Source organism: Vipera berus, assembly GCF_964194415.1.
Source record: "Vipera berus genome assembly, chromosome: 5".
Taxonomy (NCBI): domain Eukaryota; kingdom Metazoa; phylum Chordata; class Lepidosauria; order Squamata; family Viperidae; genus Vipera; species Vipera berus.
The window spans coordinates 64,462,527-64,482,455 of NC_138207.1; the positions used below are offsets into that span (position 1 = coordinate 64,462,527).

A 19,929-nucleotide genomic window follows, 5' to 3' on the forward strand; every position below is an offset into this window, starting at 1 on the left:
ATTCCATTTATATCCCGCCCTTCTCCGAAGACTCAGGGCGGCTTACAAGCTTAGCAGTAGCCTTCATTCTATGTATATGCCTGCTTATTAGGGCTTTCACACCACCCCCCAAGCGGCATTATTACAAAGTCAGCTTAATTGCCCCCAACAATCTGAGTGATATGACACTCCTAGTTAGAACAAACGTTTGGAACAAACTTCTGGATTGTTGGTAAGCAGTTATGGAGATGTAATTGCCAATTTAATAGACTATCTAGTTCAATAGTTACAGGTAGTCCTTGACTTACAATCGTTCATTTAGTGACGGTTTGAAGTTACAATGGCACTGGGGGAAAAAAGAATTATGCTTGTTTTTCACACTTACTACAGTTGCAGCATCCCTGTGGTCACATAATCAAAATTCAGGTGCTTGGCAACTGTCTTATATTTATGATGGCTGTAGTGTCCCGGCATCATGTGATCACCTTTTGCAGCCTTCTGATAAGCAAAGTCAATGGGGAAGCCAGTTTCATTTAACAATTATCTTATAAACAACTGTAGTGATTCACTTAACAACTATGGCAAGAAATGTTGCAAAATGGGGCAAAATTCACTTAAATGTCTCGCTTAGCAACATAAATTTGGGTTCAATTGTGGTCGTAAGTTGAGGACTACCAGTATTGAAAGATTCGCAGAAAATTACTTAGTTAACAAAGCAACAGAGCACCACCATTAAACACGAAAGTGTGAAAACCATAGAATTACAAAATATTATAAAAAAGGCCAAATAAAATAAAATAACACTGTGTCCTAAGTACAGATAATAAAATATTGAATATTGAATTACTCAGAAATTTGCTGGAGAATAATCAAGATCAAAATTGATTTTATTTATTTATTTATTTAATTGGATTTGTATACCGCCCTTTCCCGAAGGACTCAGGGCGGTTAACAGGATAATTAAAACAAGAAATACAAAAATTAAAAACAATTAAAAAGATTGTAACAGTCCCTGAAAAAGTAAAAACCCCCAATTAAAATTAGAATTAAAATTCTCAGCCTGGGCCAGAGAGCTCGAAGAGCCAGGTCTTCAGGTCCCGGCGGAATGAACGGAGGTCGGGGGCAGTCCTCAGCTCCACGGGCAGCTGGTTCCAGAGGGCAGGCGCACCCACTGAGAAGGCCCTCCCCCTGGGTGTTACCCGCCGGCAGTCTTTTACCGGTGGCACCCTGAGAAGACCCTCCCTGTGGGAGCGCACTGGACGAAGGGAACTTGATACTGGCAGCAGGTGTTCCCTCAGATTTTGGAAAAAAAAACTTGCAATGAGAATACACTTTCATTCTATATAGCAGTAGGGCAAACTGGGGGGGGGGAGAGAAATGGAATATCTTCATATTAAATTATACAGCTCAAATTTTCTCCCCTGTAGTACAATCCAGTGAAAAAATAAGGTCACCCCAATTTACTCTGTTAGGACTTGTTCTTGAGAATTCCTCAGTGGGTTATGTCCAGAGGCTATGATCCCAAGAGAACTAAAGTGAGAAAAACATGCTCAACAGGGGATTGATTTCTCCTTCATTAATATTACCATCTTTTCCTTAGCAAATTGTATAGATTCTTCTAAACCTGCCTGTTTAAAGAAATCAGCATTTAAAAATGATGCTGTGCAATCAAGGAGAGAGACACGTGGAAAAAGGCAGCAGCAAATCCTGTTTATGTGTAGTGGTATGCACCTGAATAAGAAGGCTCATTGATAATGAGTTTGTTGTGATTTTTTTCTGTTACCCAGTGTATATAAAACTGTAGCAATGACAAGAAATGTCATTATGGCATAGCAAACTTTTAAAAGTGAGAGTAAGTGCTTTCTAAAGCAAGCAGGATTCCCTATGGGGAAAAAAAAAAGAACTGCTTTTCTGCAGAGTTAACCAACATGGAGGGCAAGTTGCTTAATCTAACTATTCTGTAATAAAAGTATAATAATTCAGGTTGACAAATTATTTCTTATTTGTTCATTGTTAACCATTGTTAACCATGTGTCTGAAATAGGCTAATTTGAGCTTGGACATCTGTGCCTCAGGTGAGAACTCTGGATTGAATTGTTCAATGATCCATCAATTTTCTTCCCTGTTGTTGAAGGAAAAGTCTTCATCAGGGTCCAGTCCAAGCCGGGCATAAACAAAATGGTGACTGCTTTAGAAAGAAGGTTGTAGTTTATTGAAGAACAGAGCCAGATAGAAAGATGGCTCTGGGAAAAAAGAATGACCACATGTAGCAGGGAGTGGGTTTTTATACCTTCTGGGGCTCTTGAGGTTGTTTCCTGTTCCTGTTTGAGGCTTTGTATTTCCTGTGTCATGTACTTTGACCTGAATCTGAGTGTGCCTTTCTGGTATTCTGATGGTGGTGGGTTTCCTGTCCTTAGAATTTGGAGGGGGTATGTAGATTTTAAGGGTCTTTTGTCTTCCTGATCTCTTCAGTTTCTAGCTGGAAGGCTCCAACCTTCCTGAATGGATTATTACATCTGCATTTCTAAAATCTGGTTTCTGCTGAGTTGTCTGGCTGGGGGGCGGTGTGCAGAAGTTTCTGCCTTTTTAAAGTTCTTCTCCATTATTCCTTTGGGGAAATATATTCTGCCTTTTTAATATTCCCCAAAATATTTCTTTCTCTGAATTCTTCCCACACTGTCCACTGTATTCTAAGGAATCTCCTCTAACATCAAAGTTCAAAAGACACCAATACTCCTCCTGGTCTGCTTTTTGGAACTTGGAGCTTGCACATGAGTGGCTATTGATCTGTTTCACAATCATCACTTAACCCATGTCTCTGAATTCAGTTTCTCCATCTCCTTTTAGCAATAATAAAGTCAATTTGATTTTTATAAACTCCAGCTTGTGATTTTCATGTACAGAGGAATCCTTTTATATTCTGTGCCCAGGAAATGTCTGTGCCATTGTACAGGTTGCTTCTAACATTTTCCCCATTTAAGGAAACATAAAGCCTCTTAAAAATGGAGCCCCTACAGGTTTGTGAGAATAGCACAAGGCTGCCTCTGTAAAAAAAAAACAACTGAATTTCATATCACATCGGCCAGGTACCTGTCTCTCAAGCTTAAAAAACAGAAAGATTTAGTTGGGTGGTGCTGGGCCCTGAAAGAACAGGCTAAGTAACAGGCTAAGTCCCACTAGTCTCTGTATGATTGAGTGGCTAAGTACGAACTGGGCATCAGCCTTTTGTGTGGCAGTAGCTTTTGTAGCTAGCTTAAGGCTCTGTTGGGTGGCTGAGTGGCTGGGTGGGAAGCAAGTCCAAAGTCTATGATACACAGAGGGAGGGGGGCTGAATCAGGTCCAAGGCCTGTGGGGACCCTGAGGGGCAGGAAACAGAGCATAGGCTGCCTCAGGGGATGAGTGAGGACTTGGGAGGCCAGTGGCAGGGAAGCCTGGATCTGGTCTAGGTCTCCCAGTGTCTCCCCAGCCCCTAAGGTAGCCCATGCTTTGCTTAATGATCAGTACAGTCATCTGCATCAGGGAGAGTGGAGATTGGAGTCATTAGGTGAGGTGACTAAACATCTGGCTAAGGCTTAATTGCTTTCTGCAAGGCCTTGCTCCATTAATTCTACAAGATAAATTTTCCTCTTCATGGATCAAGGCAGTCGAGTCCAACCTTGCCAAATTAGGCTTCTCGTCAGACTCAGTTCTCAAATTGGACTACGACCAAGGAAAACAAACCTTGCGTCAAAGGGTACAGGACATCGATAGGCAAGTGGACTTAGGTATAGTTCCACTGTTTCTGGCTCCAGACTCTATTAGATACGTGGTTACACCTGCCAGGTATCTTAGTCAGTTGGAGTCAGTAAACCACTAGAAAGCATTCTCGCTTGCACGGTGCCATGTGTTTCCATCAGCCGTCCTGAACGGCAAGTACAAAAAGACACCACTGTCTGAAAGACCATTGGACACATACTCCTTTGATGTTCCTTCGACAGAGCCATTCGGAAAAACCATATCCTCCCCATAATTGATAGGTATCCTGGTCATTCGGAAAGTATTTATCTCCAGTGGCTGCTTAAGGATGAGCAGGCAGACATCACGGCACAGGTGGCCAGATTCTGTGCAGCAGCATTGGGGATTCGCCAGAAACATAAATAATCATTTTAGATCTTTTTAATAATCTTTTATAATTGATTTTATTACGTGTTTTATCCAGTTTTAGACTATACTCATTGTATTTTTATTGTCAGGTCAGTATGATTCAGTTTTCTGAAGATAGCTTGTTTTTGATATACTGCCTGTAAAACTAGGCAGACCATGGTCGCCCATTGATTGCATCATTGATTGTGATGTATTGCTATGCCCTCTTGTGATGGTTCTGTTTAGTTTGGTTTTATTTGGATGTTTAATTTATGTGTGGCCTTTGGCTGTAATAATAAATACAGGTGAGGTGACCAGGCAGATGCCTCACTTAAAAACCATCATGTGGGCAGCCTCTATTATGATCATAACTTGAGTACTACCTGTATACAGCCCAACCCTGCTAGATTTTAGGAAAGCAATTAAAAGTTTACTTTTCCAACAGACCATGAAGGTAGGCATGTTATAATTCCCCCCCCTTTTCTAATTTAGAGTTTTATTTAAGTAAAGTTTTTTAATTGTTACCTGGTAGGAGGGGCAGGGTGATGTGGTTAGGTATTTTTAAACTTTAGTTATCAAATAGGATATGTAAATGGTCAGAAGCAGGAATAACTGGAATGGCATATAAGCCCAGAAGGCACACATACAAATAATGCATTACCCACAAGACGTTTTAGTGATTAACCCATATCACAAAATGTATTTATGCACCCATATATGTACAATTCATTCTGAGATCTAATGTTGGAAGTGAAGAATTCCCAGTATAATAAAATAATCCAGAGCAGCATTGGCAAAACTTTGAATTGCCCTGGGTTGCTCTTTTTTGGGGTGGGGTAGGGTGGTGATGTGCCATCTATGTGGCCCATAATAAGACCCAGTACTACCAATGCTGCACGATGACAATAGACTTATAGACAGAAGTTATAAGGTGGCAGTTAAAGTCAGAGGATAGTTTCAGTCTCTGTACTATGCAGTTGTTGAATCAACATCATGCAGTATGGCCCATTGCTATAATCTTTTATATCTTACTCAGAATGCAATCTTATTAGTAATGGCCTCAGCAAATAACAACATAGAACTAATTTCATCCTGGCTCAAAAGCAAATGAGGCCTAGTTAAAACATAAGTGGGAAATTCAGGACTTTAGGCTAGATTGGAAAGTAATTTTTTTCTCTCTTTCTTTCCAATTTCTGGAAGAAGACAGTGGCAACCTATTTTGTACTGTTGCCAAGAAAATTGTGTGAGTGTTTTACTATCTCATTAATATCTCCTCTGAGATTGACTGCAAATCACTGCTTCAAAACCCACACTCAGCACAAAGTAAGGAAATGAATAAAGAAAACAAATTTTGCCACTCGGCTATGATTCTTAGAAATTATTACTTGAAGAACACAAGAGTGAAAAGCTGATGTCCTATCCACCCACTTTTTTTTTAAATCCCATTTATATCCCGCCCTTCTCCGAAGACTCAGGGCGGCTTACAAGCTTAGCAATAACCTTCATTCTATGTATATGCCTGCTTATTTTGGCTTTCGGGGGGGCCCAAGCAGCATTATTACAAAGTCAGCTTATTGCCCCCAACAATCTGGGTCCTCATTTTACCTACCTCAGAAGGATGGAAGGCTGAGTCAACCTTGAGCCTGGTGGGATGCGAACCTGCACTAATTGCAGGCAGCTGGTGTTACTTAAGGAGGCATTAGCCCACTGCATGTTTTTGTCACCGCATGTTTAGTTACTTTATTTTGTCAGACTATTTATACTGCCTGCTGTCTATCAGTGGTTTTTACAATAAACAGTAGTTGTTTAGGCCATTAGGTTAAGAGTGGCCCCATAAAGATTCCCATCCTGAAAGCCTTTGAGACAAAAAGAGAGACCAAAACAATCATGAAAGGATAATCCCTCACTGCTTGGTGGCTTTAAAAAAAGTGTTGCAGTTGTTCTACTACTAATTATTTCATCACGGTAATATTTTAAAGCCTCTATTCCCAGTTTTTAGTGACTACCCTTGTCCTTAGTCACAGGGGTAGGAAACCTTGGCTCTTTTATGACTCGTGGTGGCTCAGGAATTATGGGAGTTGAAGTCCACGAGTCATAAAAGAGCCAAGGTTGCCTACCCTCCTAGCAGCTTGCATGTGAGCAGTAATAGCATAGTAGAGTAAGATGGTGGGGGAGAAAGAAAATCCAGTAAACTATGGTAATAGCATCCTTAGTCTTCTTCCTCTCCTTCTAATTGTCTCTATGAAAAGTGAAGAAGCCATTCTGGTTTGTTTCTCCTCTCTTGTTTCATTGGTTCTGTTGGCTCCTATTACCTCTGGGGAGAGGAAAGGCTTAATTCCACCAGGTGGATTTTATGCACTTTTTATTGTACTATACTATTATACTATACTACTAATATACTATAGGAGTTTTATTACACTGTATTTATTTATTTATTATTGGGACTTATATGCCGCCCTATCTCCCGAAGGACTCAGGGCGGCTAACAACAATAAAATACAACGATACAAAAGTTAAAAAGAATTAAATTAACAGCCCCAATAGAATAAATTAAAATTGAAGTTAAAAATTAAAAAACATTTTAAAATCCCTGTCATCAGTCCAGGTCAGCCTGATGGAAAAGAAGTGTTTTAAGGCCGCGGCAAAAGGACCGGAGATCCAGGGCCATCCAGAGCTCAAGGGGAAGTTGGTTCCATAGGGCTGGCGCTCCCAACAGAGAAGGAATATAGTACCATGTAGGCCACTATAGTGCATAATAACATAGTGATTGATCCTGCATTATACAGCTTTAAAATTACATCACATGAAATTATATCACATGAAGCCTCAAGGAGAGAGTAACATTCTAAGGTCAAATAAAATATTTGGCATTTATCAGGTGAACTACAGCAGTTTCTGTGAAATATGGTAAGCCCATGGACTTATGTTTTCTGAAATGTAATCCATATTCTGAAAAAACCCTGCCAATTCTCCTGACACCTAACCTTGGACCAAGAATGCTTTTCAAGAAAGCATTTTCTTTACTGATACTGACTTTCCCTTTTCTAAGTAGGTGGAAAGTACTGTATATGAATTAACAAATATGTTGTAAACAGAATAGTAATATCTTAGCCATCAAGATATGATTTTTCTGCTAATAAGTGAATTCTGAATAAACATACAGCAAAGAGAAACATGCTAGAGACATATAAATATCCTTTTCCAAAATATTCTTGCATACCGTTCTCTAATTAGAAGATTCAATTGAAACAGCATTTTGTACCTGTGTCAAAGTTGATTTATTTGTTGCTTTATTAAACTGAATATCTTTGCATTTTCCCCAGTTTTTAAATCCATAGCAATTTTCTCTTATCCCTAGAGAAAAAGGTAAAAATTAAAAGGTTATTTGCAATCTGGTCAACGTACAGTAAAATAAAGTTCATTTATATACATCAAAGAACCACTATTAAAGATGTCAGGGCCTAAAACATTAAGTATTATCTTTCTTTACTTATAAAGTAATTAGAAATGAAAACAATATCAGTGCTTCTTATCCAATTAATCTTCAATTTTGTATGAGTTTCCTGGGATAAATGGGACCAATTTAACTTTAGGAAACCTTCACCTCACATTCCTATCCTTAAAACCAGTTAAAACCTAAGTGAAAAAAATTCAGCCACACCCAGTCTATAATAGAATTACCAATGGCCTCCTGCAGCCTTTTGTAAGGTCAGGATGATCAGTTGCAACTTTCAAATTTTAAATCTTACCCCTCCCAGATATTAAAGTCAAAAATGGCAATCATAACACCATGCCAAAAGGCATGATAAAGGGAAGGAAAGTGAAGAAGCTGTGCTTAAGCATTACAGAAAGAGTCAAAATTCACAAGGCTATCCTTAGAAGAATACTCTTCAGGCAGAGGGATTCATGTTTTTTAGCTGAGGTGAGTTGTCCTCAGTTGTAGGCACTTTATCTTATTAAATTGTCCTCAATAGTATCTTTTATAATTATCAGGTCTCCATCCAGTTTGCAAGACTTTTGTTTGTGTGTCTGTGTAAATAAAATTATTTATCCTTATTGGATAAGTACAGTACTTTTAAAAATCTGAGATATAGATTAAATTTAAAAATAAATTAAATGAAAAGTACAAGAAAATTACAATGAGAAGTGATACTGCACATAATGTTTAAGGACACCTTATATTTTCTGCAAAGTACAAAAAGGTAAACAATTTACCTTATCAATTTACCTCTTTTTGTCCCTCCCCCCCCTCCCGTGGAAACCAGCTTATTTAATATTTTGAAACTGCAAATATTTAAAGATAGTGGCCAATACTCCAAGAGATAACATTTATTTTCCAGATTGTAACGTACTTTCAAATAGTTTGTGTTAGCAGCAAGGTTGCATGCATGTACATATGGGTAAGTTTCTAACTGTCCTGCTCTGACCACTTTTTGACCCTGCCCTCCATGGACATTACTGGTTTATATGTTTTCTACATAAGATAAGCAAGAAAATAAAACAAAAAATCTTACCAGAAATAAATGTAATGGATCAGATTTCATTAAGGATTTAGATGCCATACAAGATAAATAATTTGCGCTTTCAAAGGAAGCTGGGTTCACTATTAAAAACCTTAATGTTTCTACGTAAGCAGCAGAACTGATTTTTATTCTTTTGTTACAAAGACGAAAATTGTCATCAAAGTCTAACAGAAGGTGGAATGTTTATATGTTACCATGACACTTGTGTTACGATTCTATCCTCAATAACAAGCGACAGTCATTTTGTGTTGATTTATGTCTGGAAATGTTTAAAGCAGATGAACCTCCAAGTATGGAAATCAAACTGAAACAGAACAAATATCTGTCTTATCTTTTCCTTCAGGACCAAAACATTTAGTGGATTAACATATTAATTGAATTAATTAGAGTAGGTTTATCTCATAAATTAATGTAATGCCCTATAATTTTATTGATATTTAGGATTAAAAAATGGATTAAGTTCCATTATTTCCAAATAATTATATAAAGAATTGCACAACAAGGTAAGTCTAATGATAGTGATCAGTGCTTTATTTTCTATTTAAGCCCCCTTAAGGTGTTCCACATAGACTTGCCTTTGAAAAGTGTTCGAAAACTTCAAATAGTGACTAATACTCTAGACTTGTAAAGTTCTAGATAGCACAAAGTACCACACTGATTATGTAAATAACACCCTGAACAAGTTTCAATATGCATTAATGAAGGGGAAAAAATGGAACTTATTTCAGCTATCCTTTGCTTTACAGATCTGCAAAGGTCATAAATTTGAGGATTAAAGTTACTTTTTTATCACTATCTTAACTGTGAAGTCACTAAGCAAGGCAGTGGTTAAGCATTGTACTGCTTGCGACAGAAAAACGAAAACCTGATAAGGGGGTTTCTTGCCAAGGTTTTGCCTCTAGAATTAGGGATGCAACTCTTTCTCAAATTTTAGACTGGTATTCCTCTGAAATGCATTTTTTTTTCTCTTACCCAAACTCTAAGACAGGACATAATAGGATTAACCCACAGATGCCAAAGGGGCACACTCAGGCTCAGGTCAAAGTACACGACACAGGAAATACAAAGCCCCAAACAGGAACAGGAAACAACTCCAAACCCACTCCCTACTACATGTGCTCTCTCTTTTCTCCCAGAGCCATCTTTCTGTCTGGCTCTCCTCTTCAATAAACTACAACCTTCTTTCCAAAGCAGTTGCCATGTTGTTTATTCCCGGCTTGGACTGGACCCTGATAAAGACTTTTCCTTCAACACAGTCCTCACATAAACAAAGGGGGGGGGAGGAAAGCAGAGACTCCTTCCTTCCCCAAACAAAGACTGGGCATCTCTGAATCTGTTCTGAAGAGTTTAAGAGATCCCCTAATAGGTTTGATGCTTAAAACAAGAGCTGATTTTCTACAGGAATAATGATAAGCTCAATCATAATGGAGACAAATCATTTGGAGACAAATATGTTTTGCTCAACCTTCGAAAAGGTAACAATTATAAATACTTACAGAAAATAACATTGTAAGCTAAATCTAATAGAGTAGAATAGGAAAAAAACCCCTTCATTGTCACTTTAAATGTACACTAATCAGCATATATTAAAATGAAACTTTGTTGTATTCAACTCTCAAAAAATACCATATACACATTCATATATGACACAGAGAAACATCACACTTTAGTTCAAATGTATACATGTACATAGCAAAAAAATACAAGAAGCTACCAAAAATGTTACTGGTAATAAGTCCTCAGCAGAAAAAAAATGTCAAGTTCAATCTATATATTTTTCTTAATCTTTATTTAACAAGATCGATGCTTCTTTACAAACAGTATAATACATATTTTAATAATGAGCAATTTATTATAAATTCTATAGTACCTAGTCAAAATAAACATTTGATTTTCATGGTTTATAATTCTCAATATGGTTATTGCTCTTTTTTATCATTCCTTAAATTATTCAGAAAACACTGTAATCTTGATTAACCTAAAAATTAAATATAACATGGAGCATGTTGGATTTCAAGGAAGAAATGGGTTACTTGTTCAGTAGCAAAATTTAGTAATTCTCTAGCTCAGCGGCTCCCAAACTTTTCTATACCCCGCACCCTTAAAACGCTTCAGATATATTCTTGCACCCCTTACAAAAATTCTAAATAATGGCAACCCCTGGTTGGGAACCCCTGCTATAGTTCATAGGAAATGGGAATAAACCAGAAGTGAAATTACAAATTATACAAAAAAACCCAGAGAGAAGCTTTGTTGCCTTTTGTTAATTTAAAAAAAAAAATAAAACTAAAAGAATACAAGGAAACAAGGAAAACAAGGAGTAATGCTTATTCCTTTTGTCATCAGTTGTTTCCTGTTTGTCATTATGCAAGTGCATTTTTGAAGAAGAAAATGTACATGAGGAAAAAGATTTTAAGGCTGGATAAGTCTGTTTAATTTCCTATAAAATACATTCTTTTCAGACAAAGGCTTCTTCTGCCCATTTGCACATGAGTTTCTAAATGTCTTTTTAAAAAGCCTGCCTAGCCTACTCTGTCCATAGACCGAATACAGAAACATTTTCACTACTTTTATTTATTTTGATTATACTTTCAGATAATGAACCAGGTATGATTTTGTATTTGCTACTTCATTATTTTATGAATCTTGTCTCTGTATTGCGCCATGTGTGTACATTTGAATACATATACAAAATGATTATTTTTTCACCAAGGGAATAAAAATACACATTTACTATTTAAGCTTTAAGGCTTAGCTTTTCTGCCCTCTTTAAATCTAAATGTAAAATTCAATTTATAAAAAATAGTTACAAATCTTCTTCTGCTGAAATTAAGGATAGGCACAACATCTGGTTATCATTTATTTTCCTGCCACACAACTATGGTTGGTTTATACTTATAAAATCAACCTACAATTGTGTGTTGCATGTTGAAAGCAAAGTTCACAGGGTTGTTCTGAGGAACATCATAGGAACAAGGAGTATTAGGTACGTTCATCACTTTAAATTATTTGTAAAAACTGATAAAGCAGGATAAAAATTGCATAAAGAAATAAAAATAAGTACGGTATCTTGCAAAGAAAAATAATGTACACTTCTGTCATATGAATAACTACAGTATATATTATATATTCAGTAATTCACTCCATCATTCATTCATTCGTCTGGATTTGAGACTTAAGCACTGTGTGAAAACATGCAAATGTAAGTAGATTAATAGGTACCACTTTGGTGGGAAGGTAACAGTGTTCCATGTGCCTTTAGCATATAGTCATGCTGGCCACATGACCATGGAAAATGTCTTCAGACAACGCTGGCTCCCTTGGCCAAGAAGCAGAGATGAGCACTATGCTCTAGAATAAGATACGACTTTATCTTTACCATTACTAGGCAGTACTCAGTATTGTCTTAAGTTTGTGTGGGATAGCAGTCTGTAATAGATCACCATAATGTATTGTATTCTGCATGTCTTTGGGCCCAAACTACAAGGGCAATTAGGAAATAAACCTCCATTTGGTTATTAATGACAGACACTCACAGATACAGAACTTTTATTATACACATTAGAAAACTACAACATTATATTATTTTTTGACATAATTGCCATTCAAATTGAGGCACTTTTCATAACATCTTACAAGGATTGAAATTCCTTAGTAGTAGTTGCTTGGCACCAAATCTGGGCTATGGGGGGGGAGTGATCAAAAACATCCCAATGGAACTGCTTCAAAAGTTCTTGGTGCGTGTAGCGATGTGTGGGAGAGGATTATTGTGAACCAACACCACACCGGAAGTCAGCATGCCACGACACATGTTATGGATGGCTTGTCTGAGTTTTTGTAATGTTTCACAGTAGACTTCTGAATTGATTGTCAAACCACACTCCATGAACTTTACTAGCAGTACTCCTTTGGCATTTCACATTTGGTGGAATTTTCTAGGGAACCACTTCCAGTGTGGTGTTGATTCACAATAATGCTTGGCTGCACACCGCTAGATGCACCAAGAATTTTTGAAGCAGTTCTGTTGGGATGTTTTTGATCACCCAGGGGCAGGAATGGGAGCTCATCCCATTGTACAGTGCTTAAGTCTCAAATCCAGGCGAATAAATGAATTATGGAATTGAATTATTGAATATATAATTATTCATATGACAGAAGTGTACATTATTTTTCTTTGCAAGATACTTATTTTCATTTCTTTATGCAATTTTTATCCTGATTTATTAGTTTTTACAAATAACTCAAGATGATGAATGTACCTAATACTCCTTGCTCCTATGATGTTCCTCAGAACAACCCTGTGAACTTTGCTTTAAACATGCAACACAAAATTGTAAGTTGATTTTATAAGTATAAACCAACCACAGTTGTGTGGCAGGAAAATAAATGATAACCAGATGTTGTGCCTATCCTTAATTTCAGCAGAAGATGACTTGTAACTATTTTTTATAAATTGAATTTTACATTTAGATTTAAAGAGGGCAGAAAAGCTAAGCCTTAAAGCTTAAATAGTAAATGTGTATTTTTATTCCCTTGGTGAAAAAGTAATCATTTTGTATACGTATTTAAACGTATACACATAGCGCAATACAGAGACAAGATTCATAAAATAATAATGGAAGCAGCAAATAAAAATCATACCTGGTTCATTATCTGCAAATATAATCAAAATAAATAAAAGTAGTGAAAATGTTTCTGTATTCGGTCTATGGACAGAGTAGGCTAGGCAGCCACTCTAGCTTATTCAGGAAGCCAGAAAGCTGTTGCTTAGCAACAAAAAACCCTCACAATTGTGTATTCTCTCATATGCAAGGGCAAACACACACACTGAGACAAAGCTGATGAAGTCAGAAGCTACCATCATATAAAGACACAAAGACTGTTTTCAATGTGATTAGCTTCTCTTCTACATACAACCCGGGCTGTGTGTGTGTAAAGTTCTGGGGGCTAGTAATCCAGAAAGAACCAATCCAAGCTGTAACCCCATTAACATATAGAACACAACTGAGTCTAAATTAGATTGCATAGAGCAATTTATTTTCAATTTCACAGAAATTAATTCATAAATCCTTTTCATTGAGTTTCATGCCAATCTATTTTTTTAAGAATGTCAAGTTGTATTTTTAAAATATTTTTTCATAATGTCTACCATAATACACTTGTACTGAGAATGATTATCACATAATTTGAAGCTGGATGACCTTATACAAATACTTTCAAGTGTGAACCTAGTTAATTCACTGTTGAATGTAGACCAACTCTTCAATTACGTCTAAATTATTGCAGATCTTTGTTGAGCATATTTTTGAAAATTTATTCTATTTATCATCTGAATAAAGATATGACTTCAGAGCACTACACCAGTTGTAAATGTAAGTTGGTTACCAAGTACCCAAAATGCAGAGGTGGTGTGGCAATCATAACTTTGAGGATGGCTCACAAGTGATTTTTTTTCAAGTCTATTGTAACTTCAGATGGTCATGAAGTGATCAGTCATAAGTCAAGGACTACTTTTAGTAGTTAAGGCACCAGACGAGAAACAGGGATATGATGCATTATAAACCTGTGTTATGCATCAGTTGGGTGACTTTTGCTCTCTTAACCTCAGAAAGAAGGTAATATTTAACCACTTCTGAAAATGTTGCTAAAAAAATCTGCAGACTAGTCCAGACAGTCACCAGGAGTTAAGTCTGATTTGAAGATACCTGCACGCACGCACACACCAAAAGGTGAATTACTAGATTCTTAAAGTTCAAATATTTTATTGGTTACTTTTTCTCAATATTTATTCAGTACTCCACAATTAAAAGACTAAGAAATGCTAGTTTAAAAGGCAGGTGAACCACTTTGTAAACATTTTCAAAATGGTGACCAACCACAACGTCTGTCTCCATTAAGAGTATTGTAATCACTCAACTAATAGAATCTTGTGGCGCATTAGCGATTAACAAATTAATTATGCTATAATTGTTGGTGGATTATAAACTACTTCATTTATTGCCTGTATGTAATTGTTGAGGTACCACTCAAGACTCTTCAGGTTTTATGGACAGAAAATAACAAAACTAGCCCTTGTGAAATAATAGTGGGTTTGCAACGGACAGTTAACATCTCCCTGCAATGATTTTATGATAATACATTTAATAATTGCAAGTAAAGACAACCAGTTTGGTGTAATGGTTAAAAATTCCAGGCTTGAAATCAGGAGACTCAAAAGCTCTAAATCTGCTTTAGGTATGAAGACCACTGGGTGATTCTAACAAGTCATTTTCCCTCAGCCTTAGGAAGACAAGGTCAAACCACTTCTGAATACATTGCCAAGAAAAATAAATGCATGGACTAGTCTGGGAATAAAAAATGATTCAGAGGTATACACATAAAATAAAATTGAAGATAAAGTTATGTTTTTAATTTAATAACACAGCATTCTTACTGTATAGTCTTTGAGCACCTATAAATCTAGTAGAATTAATGATTTATCATGACTTATAGATCTATTATAGCCTCCTATGCAAGCTAACATTTTCAGAACGATTTGCTAAAGTCTACCAGTATCCAGCTATGATTATTTTGATGATGTCATTTGAGTCTTTAGTCATTTTTTGCTTTTTTTTAGTTTTTTGCTAATGTAAATGGAACCAACTTTACATAAATTTACTACTAAAAGGCAATTTTAAATATACCAAAAATACTAGTAGCTCATTAATGTTTGCTAACACTTCAAAATTATAATCTCACAACTTATATTTTTAATGAAATGAAAATGGCGAAATATTATCATTTCATATTTTCCAGGAAAGCTAAAGTCATAATTAATTTATTCAATTTTATATTGCCAGAAGCCCTTTGGTTGCTTAATCATTACTCTAGAAAACTGGGTTAGATAAAAGAAAGCAAAGAAGCAAAGAGCAAAAAGCAGAATTCCTGTTTCATTTGAAAAACAAAAGTGACTAAGAGAAGTTCTTGGATTACACAATATCCATAGAAAGTATGGGGCCATCACTGAAAAATCCCTGATCCTGATACTTGATAACTAAAGAGAACATCTGAGGATGATCTTAGAAACCACACAGGTAATTAAGGATGTAGACAATTCATTTCAAATTCGATTCCAAATTTCTCAGAAACTTAATGAATAATATTCAACATGAGCATAAGATGATTTATTTTTCTGCCACAATGCCTGCCTGACCGTGCTGGTTTTCTGAAAGTCTAAAAACTTGGCTTTCCCCAAATGCCTTAAGGACAGGATGTTAATGGAGTCTGGTCTGTGTTTTTCCCTTAGTTGATTGAGGAGATTTTTAGTCAGCAAGTTTTATTATTTTTCTATTGTTTTTATGTGGATATTACTGTTTTTCTACTTGTTTGCTACCTAGAATTATTTGATGAGTGACCATACACAGTTTCATCATAAATAAAGATTTCCTATAGTTCTATGCCACACAGTCCCAGAAGATCTGGGCAGCTAACAATAAAGAATTTTTAAAATCTAAATTCCATATAAATGATCAAATCAGGTAAACAAAATTCTCCTCTTTCCTTTCCTCTTGTAAAACCTTATATTTAACTTAGTTTTTTTCCCCTGCCAAGCCAACTTAGAATATTCTTTTGCCATTGTTTAAATGGTACATCACTTGAGAAAACAGGTATTATCTGAAACAAAAACATTTATTTTTATTTATTTATTTTATTATATTTATATACCACCCTTTCCCGAAGGACTCAGGGCGGTTTACAGGGTGGTTAAAACAAAAAATACAAAAGTTAAAAACAGATTAAAAAAATTATATCCGTCCCTGAACAAATAAAACCCCAGTTAAAATTAAAATTAAAATTCTCAGCCTGGGCCAGAGAGCTTGAAGAGCCAGGTCTTCAGGTCCCGGCGGAACGAACGGAGGTCGGGGGCGGTCCTAAGCTCCACTGGCAGCTGGTTCCAAAGGGCAGGCGCACCCACTGAGATGGCCCTATCCCTGGGTGTTGTCCGCTGGCAGTCTCTTACCGGCGGTACCCTGAGAAGACCCTCCCTGTGGGAGCGCACTGGACGAAGGGAGCTTGATGCCGGCAGCAGGTGTTCCCTCAGATAACATCATTTGAGGCAAGGCATTTTGTCACAGAAATTCTTCCCAGCAATGACAACTGTAGTTTCTCCCATCTTGACATGTCTTTTTTGCTTCATTCCATGTCTTAACATAGTCATTTTGAACAATATACAATTCATATTTAACATAGTGATACTCAGTTTATTTATTTATAAAATTTATTTATAACATTTATTGACCACTCATCTTACAACTTTCTTTTCAATCTTAAAACCCATTTTATTCAGCAGTTCTGTTTGAGCCTCTATTTTTATGTTTTAACATTTTTGTCTTCTGTTTAGTGATCTGCTAATGTACCAAACTCCAAAACCAACATGAAGTCATCCGCCAAAGCCCTTAACCTATGAGTTATTTTTACATTTATTCCTACAATCCTGTTATCTTCTCTTATAGGTATATTCAGTATTTCAAGAACCAAAATAAGCAATTGAGTAGACAATGAGCATTCCTGACTTGTTCCTGTTTGTACTTCACAGTGCTTTGTTAGATCTCCATTAACAATTATTTGTGCTTCCTGTGAAGTATAAATCAATTTCATTTTATAAAAGTCTCTTCACAATTCATCTCTTCCAAAACTTTGAACAAAAAAGTCCAGCTGAAATTGTCAAAGGCCTTCTCTGCCTCTGAGAAAATCAACACCGCTTGTTTTTCATTATGTTGCTCGAAATATTCCAAAATATCCAACACATTTCTAATATTATTCTGAAATGCCTTTTAGATAAAAACCCACATTGATCATTACGAATAAATTCTTGCAAAATGATTTTTAGTCCACCTTCTAGAATTGTTGTAAACAATTTGCACTTTATTCAATAATGATATTGATCTATAATCTTGTTAAAGTCAAATCTTGTCCCTTTTTAGGTATTAGTTCTATATTGGCCTTATTCCAATCTCTAGCATCTTCCCTGTAAAATAAGGTTCATTAGATTTTGTAAAGGTTATAAAAAATCCATCCTTATAACGTTTATAATAGAAACCTGATAATTCGTCTGTTCCAGGCACTTTTCCTGGTTTATTTTTTTTTTATAGCTTCCCTTATTGGCATTGTTGTTGTTAGTTGCGAAGTCGTGTCCGACCCATCGCGACCCTATGGACAATGTTCCTCCAGGCTTTCCTGTCCTCTACCATCTTCTGGAGTTCATCTAAGCTCACGCCTACTGCTTCAGTGACTCCATCCAGCCACCTCATTCTCTGTCGTCCCCTTCTTCTATTGCCCTCAATCTTTCCCAGCATTAGGCTCTTCTCCAGTGAGTCCTTCCTTCTCATTAGGTGGCCAAAGTATTTGAGTTTTAGCTTCAGGATCTGGCCTTCTAAAGAGCAGTCAGGGTTGATCTCCTCTAGGACTGACCGGTTTGATCGCCTTGCAGTCCAAGGGACTCGCAGGAGTCTTCTCCAGCACCAGAGTTCAAAGGCCTCAATTCTTTTGCGCTCAGCCTTTCTTATGGTCCAACTTTCACTGCCATACATTGCAACTGGGAAGACCATAGCCTTGACTATACGCACTTTTGTTGACAGGGTGATGTCTCTGCTTTTTAGTGTGCTGTCTAGATTTGCCATGGCTTTCCTCCCGAGGAGCAAGCGTCTTTTAATTTCTTGACTACAGTCCCCATCTGCAGTGATCTTGGAGCCCAGGAAAATAAAATCTGTCACTACCTCCATTTCTTCCCTATCTATTTGCCAGGAATTGAGAGGGCCGGATGCCATGATCTTGGTTTTCTTAATGTTTAGTTTCAACCCAACTTTTGCACTCTCCTTCTTCACTCGCAACAAGAGACTCTTCAGTTCCTCTTCACTTTCTGCCATTAGAGTGGTATCATCTGCATATCTTAGGTTGTTGATATTTCTTCCAGCAATCTTAATTCCAACTTTTGATTCATCTAGCCCTGCCTTTCTCATGATGTGCTCTGCATATAAGTTAAATAGGCAAGGCGACAGTATACAGCCTTGCCGGACTCCTTTCCCAATTTGGAACCAATCAGTGGTTCCGTGTCCAGTTCTCACTGTTGCTTCTTGGCCCGCATATAGGTTTCTCAAGAGACAAATAAGATGTTCTGGTACTCCCATCTCTTTAAGAACTTGCCACAGTTTGTTATGATCCACACAATCAAAGGCTTTAGCATAGTCAATGAAGCAGAAGTAGATGTTTTTCTGGAACTCTCTAGCTTTCTCCATGATCCAGCGTATGTTGGCTATTTGATCTCTAGTTCCTCTGCCTCTTCGAAATCCTGCCTGTACTTCTGGTAGTTCTCGATCCACATACTGCTGGAGTCTAGCTTGTAGGATTTTAAGCATAACTTTACTAGCATGAGAAATGAGTGCAATGGTGCGATAGTTTGAACATTCTTTGGCACTGCCTTTCTTTGGAATTGGAATGTAAACTGATCTTTTCCAATCCTGTGGCCACTGTTGAGTTTTCCAAATTTGCTGGCAAATTGAGTGTAGCACTTTTACTGCATCGTCTTTTAAGATTTTTAATAGCTCAGCTGGAATACTGTCACCTCCACTAGCTTTGTTGTTGCTCAGCTTTTCTAAGGCCCACTTCACTTCACATTCTAGGATGTCTGGCTCGAGGTCAGTGACCACCTCATTGTGATTATCAGGGACGTTAAGCTCATTCTTGTATAGTTCTTCTGTGTAATTTTGCCATCTCTTCTTAATCTCTTCTGCCTCTGTTAGGTCCCTGCCATTTTGGTCCTTTATCATGCCCATTTTTGCATTGAACGTTCCCTTCATCTCTCCAATTTTCTTGAAAAGATCTCTGGTCCTCCCTATTCTATTGTTTTCTTCTATTTCTTTGCACTGTTCATTTAGGAAGGCATTCTTATCTCTTCTAGCTATTCTCTGGAATTCTGCATTCAATTGGGCGTATCTTTCTTTTTCTCCCTTGCCTTTTGCTTCCCTCCTTTCCTCAGCTATTTGCAAAGCTTCCTCAGACAGCCATTTTGCTTTCTTGCATTTCTTTTTCTTTGGGATGGTTTTGGTTGCTACCTCTTGTACAATGTTGCGAACCTCTGTCCATAGTTCTTCAGGCACCCTGTCTATCAGATCTAATTCCTTAAATCTATTTGTCACCTCTACTGTATATTCAACGGGGATATGATTTAATTCATACCTGACTGGCCTGGTGCTTTTCCCTACTTTCTTCAGTTTAAGCCTAAACTTTGCAACAAGAAGCTCATGGTCTGAGCCACAGTCAGCTCCTG

At 37.0% G+C, this 19,929-nt stretch overlaps 1 protein-coding gene across 1 annotated transcript in view; it reads right to left on the minus strand.

Annotated features, from left to right (window-relative positions):
- Positions 1-19,929, minus strand: part of LOC308668568 ((E2-independent) E3 ubiquitin-conjugating enzyme FATS) — a gene marked incomplete at its 5' end in the record, with an annotated part of 195,044 nt that overhangs the window by 63,683 nt on the left and 111,432 nt on the right. Inside the window, one exon of the mRNA XM_081328573.1 lies at positions 7,364-7,455. Within this exon, the coding sequence (XP_081184699.1) occupies positions 7,364-7,455 (92 nt within the window). The remainder of the gene's footprint in view (positions 1-7,363; positions 7,456-19,929) is intronic.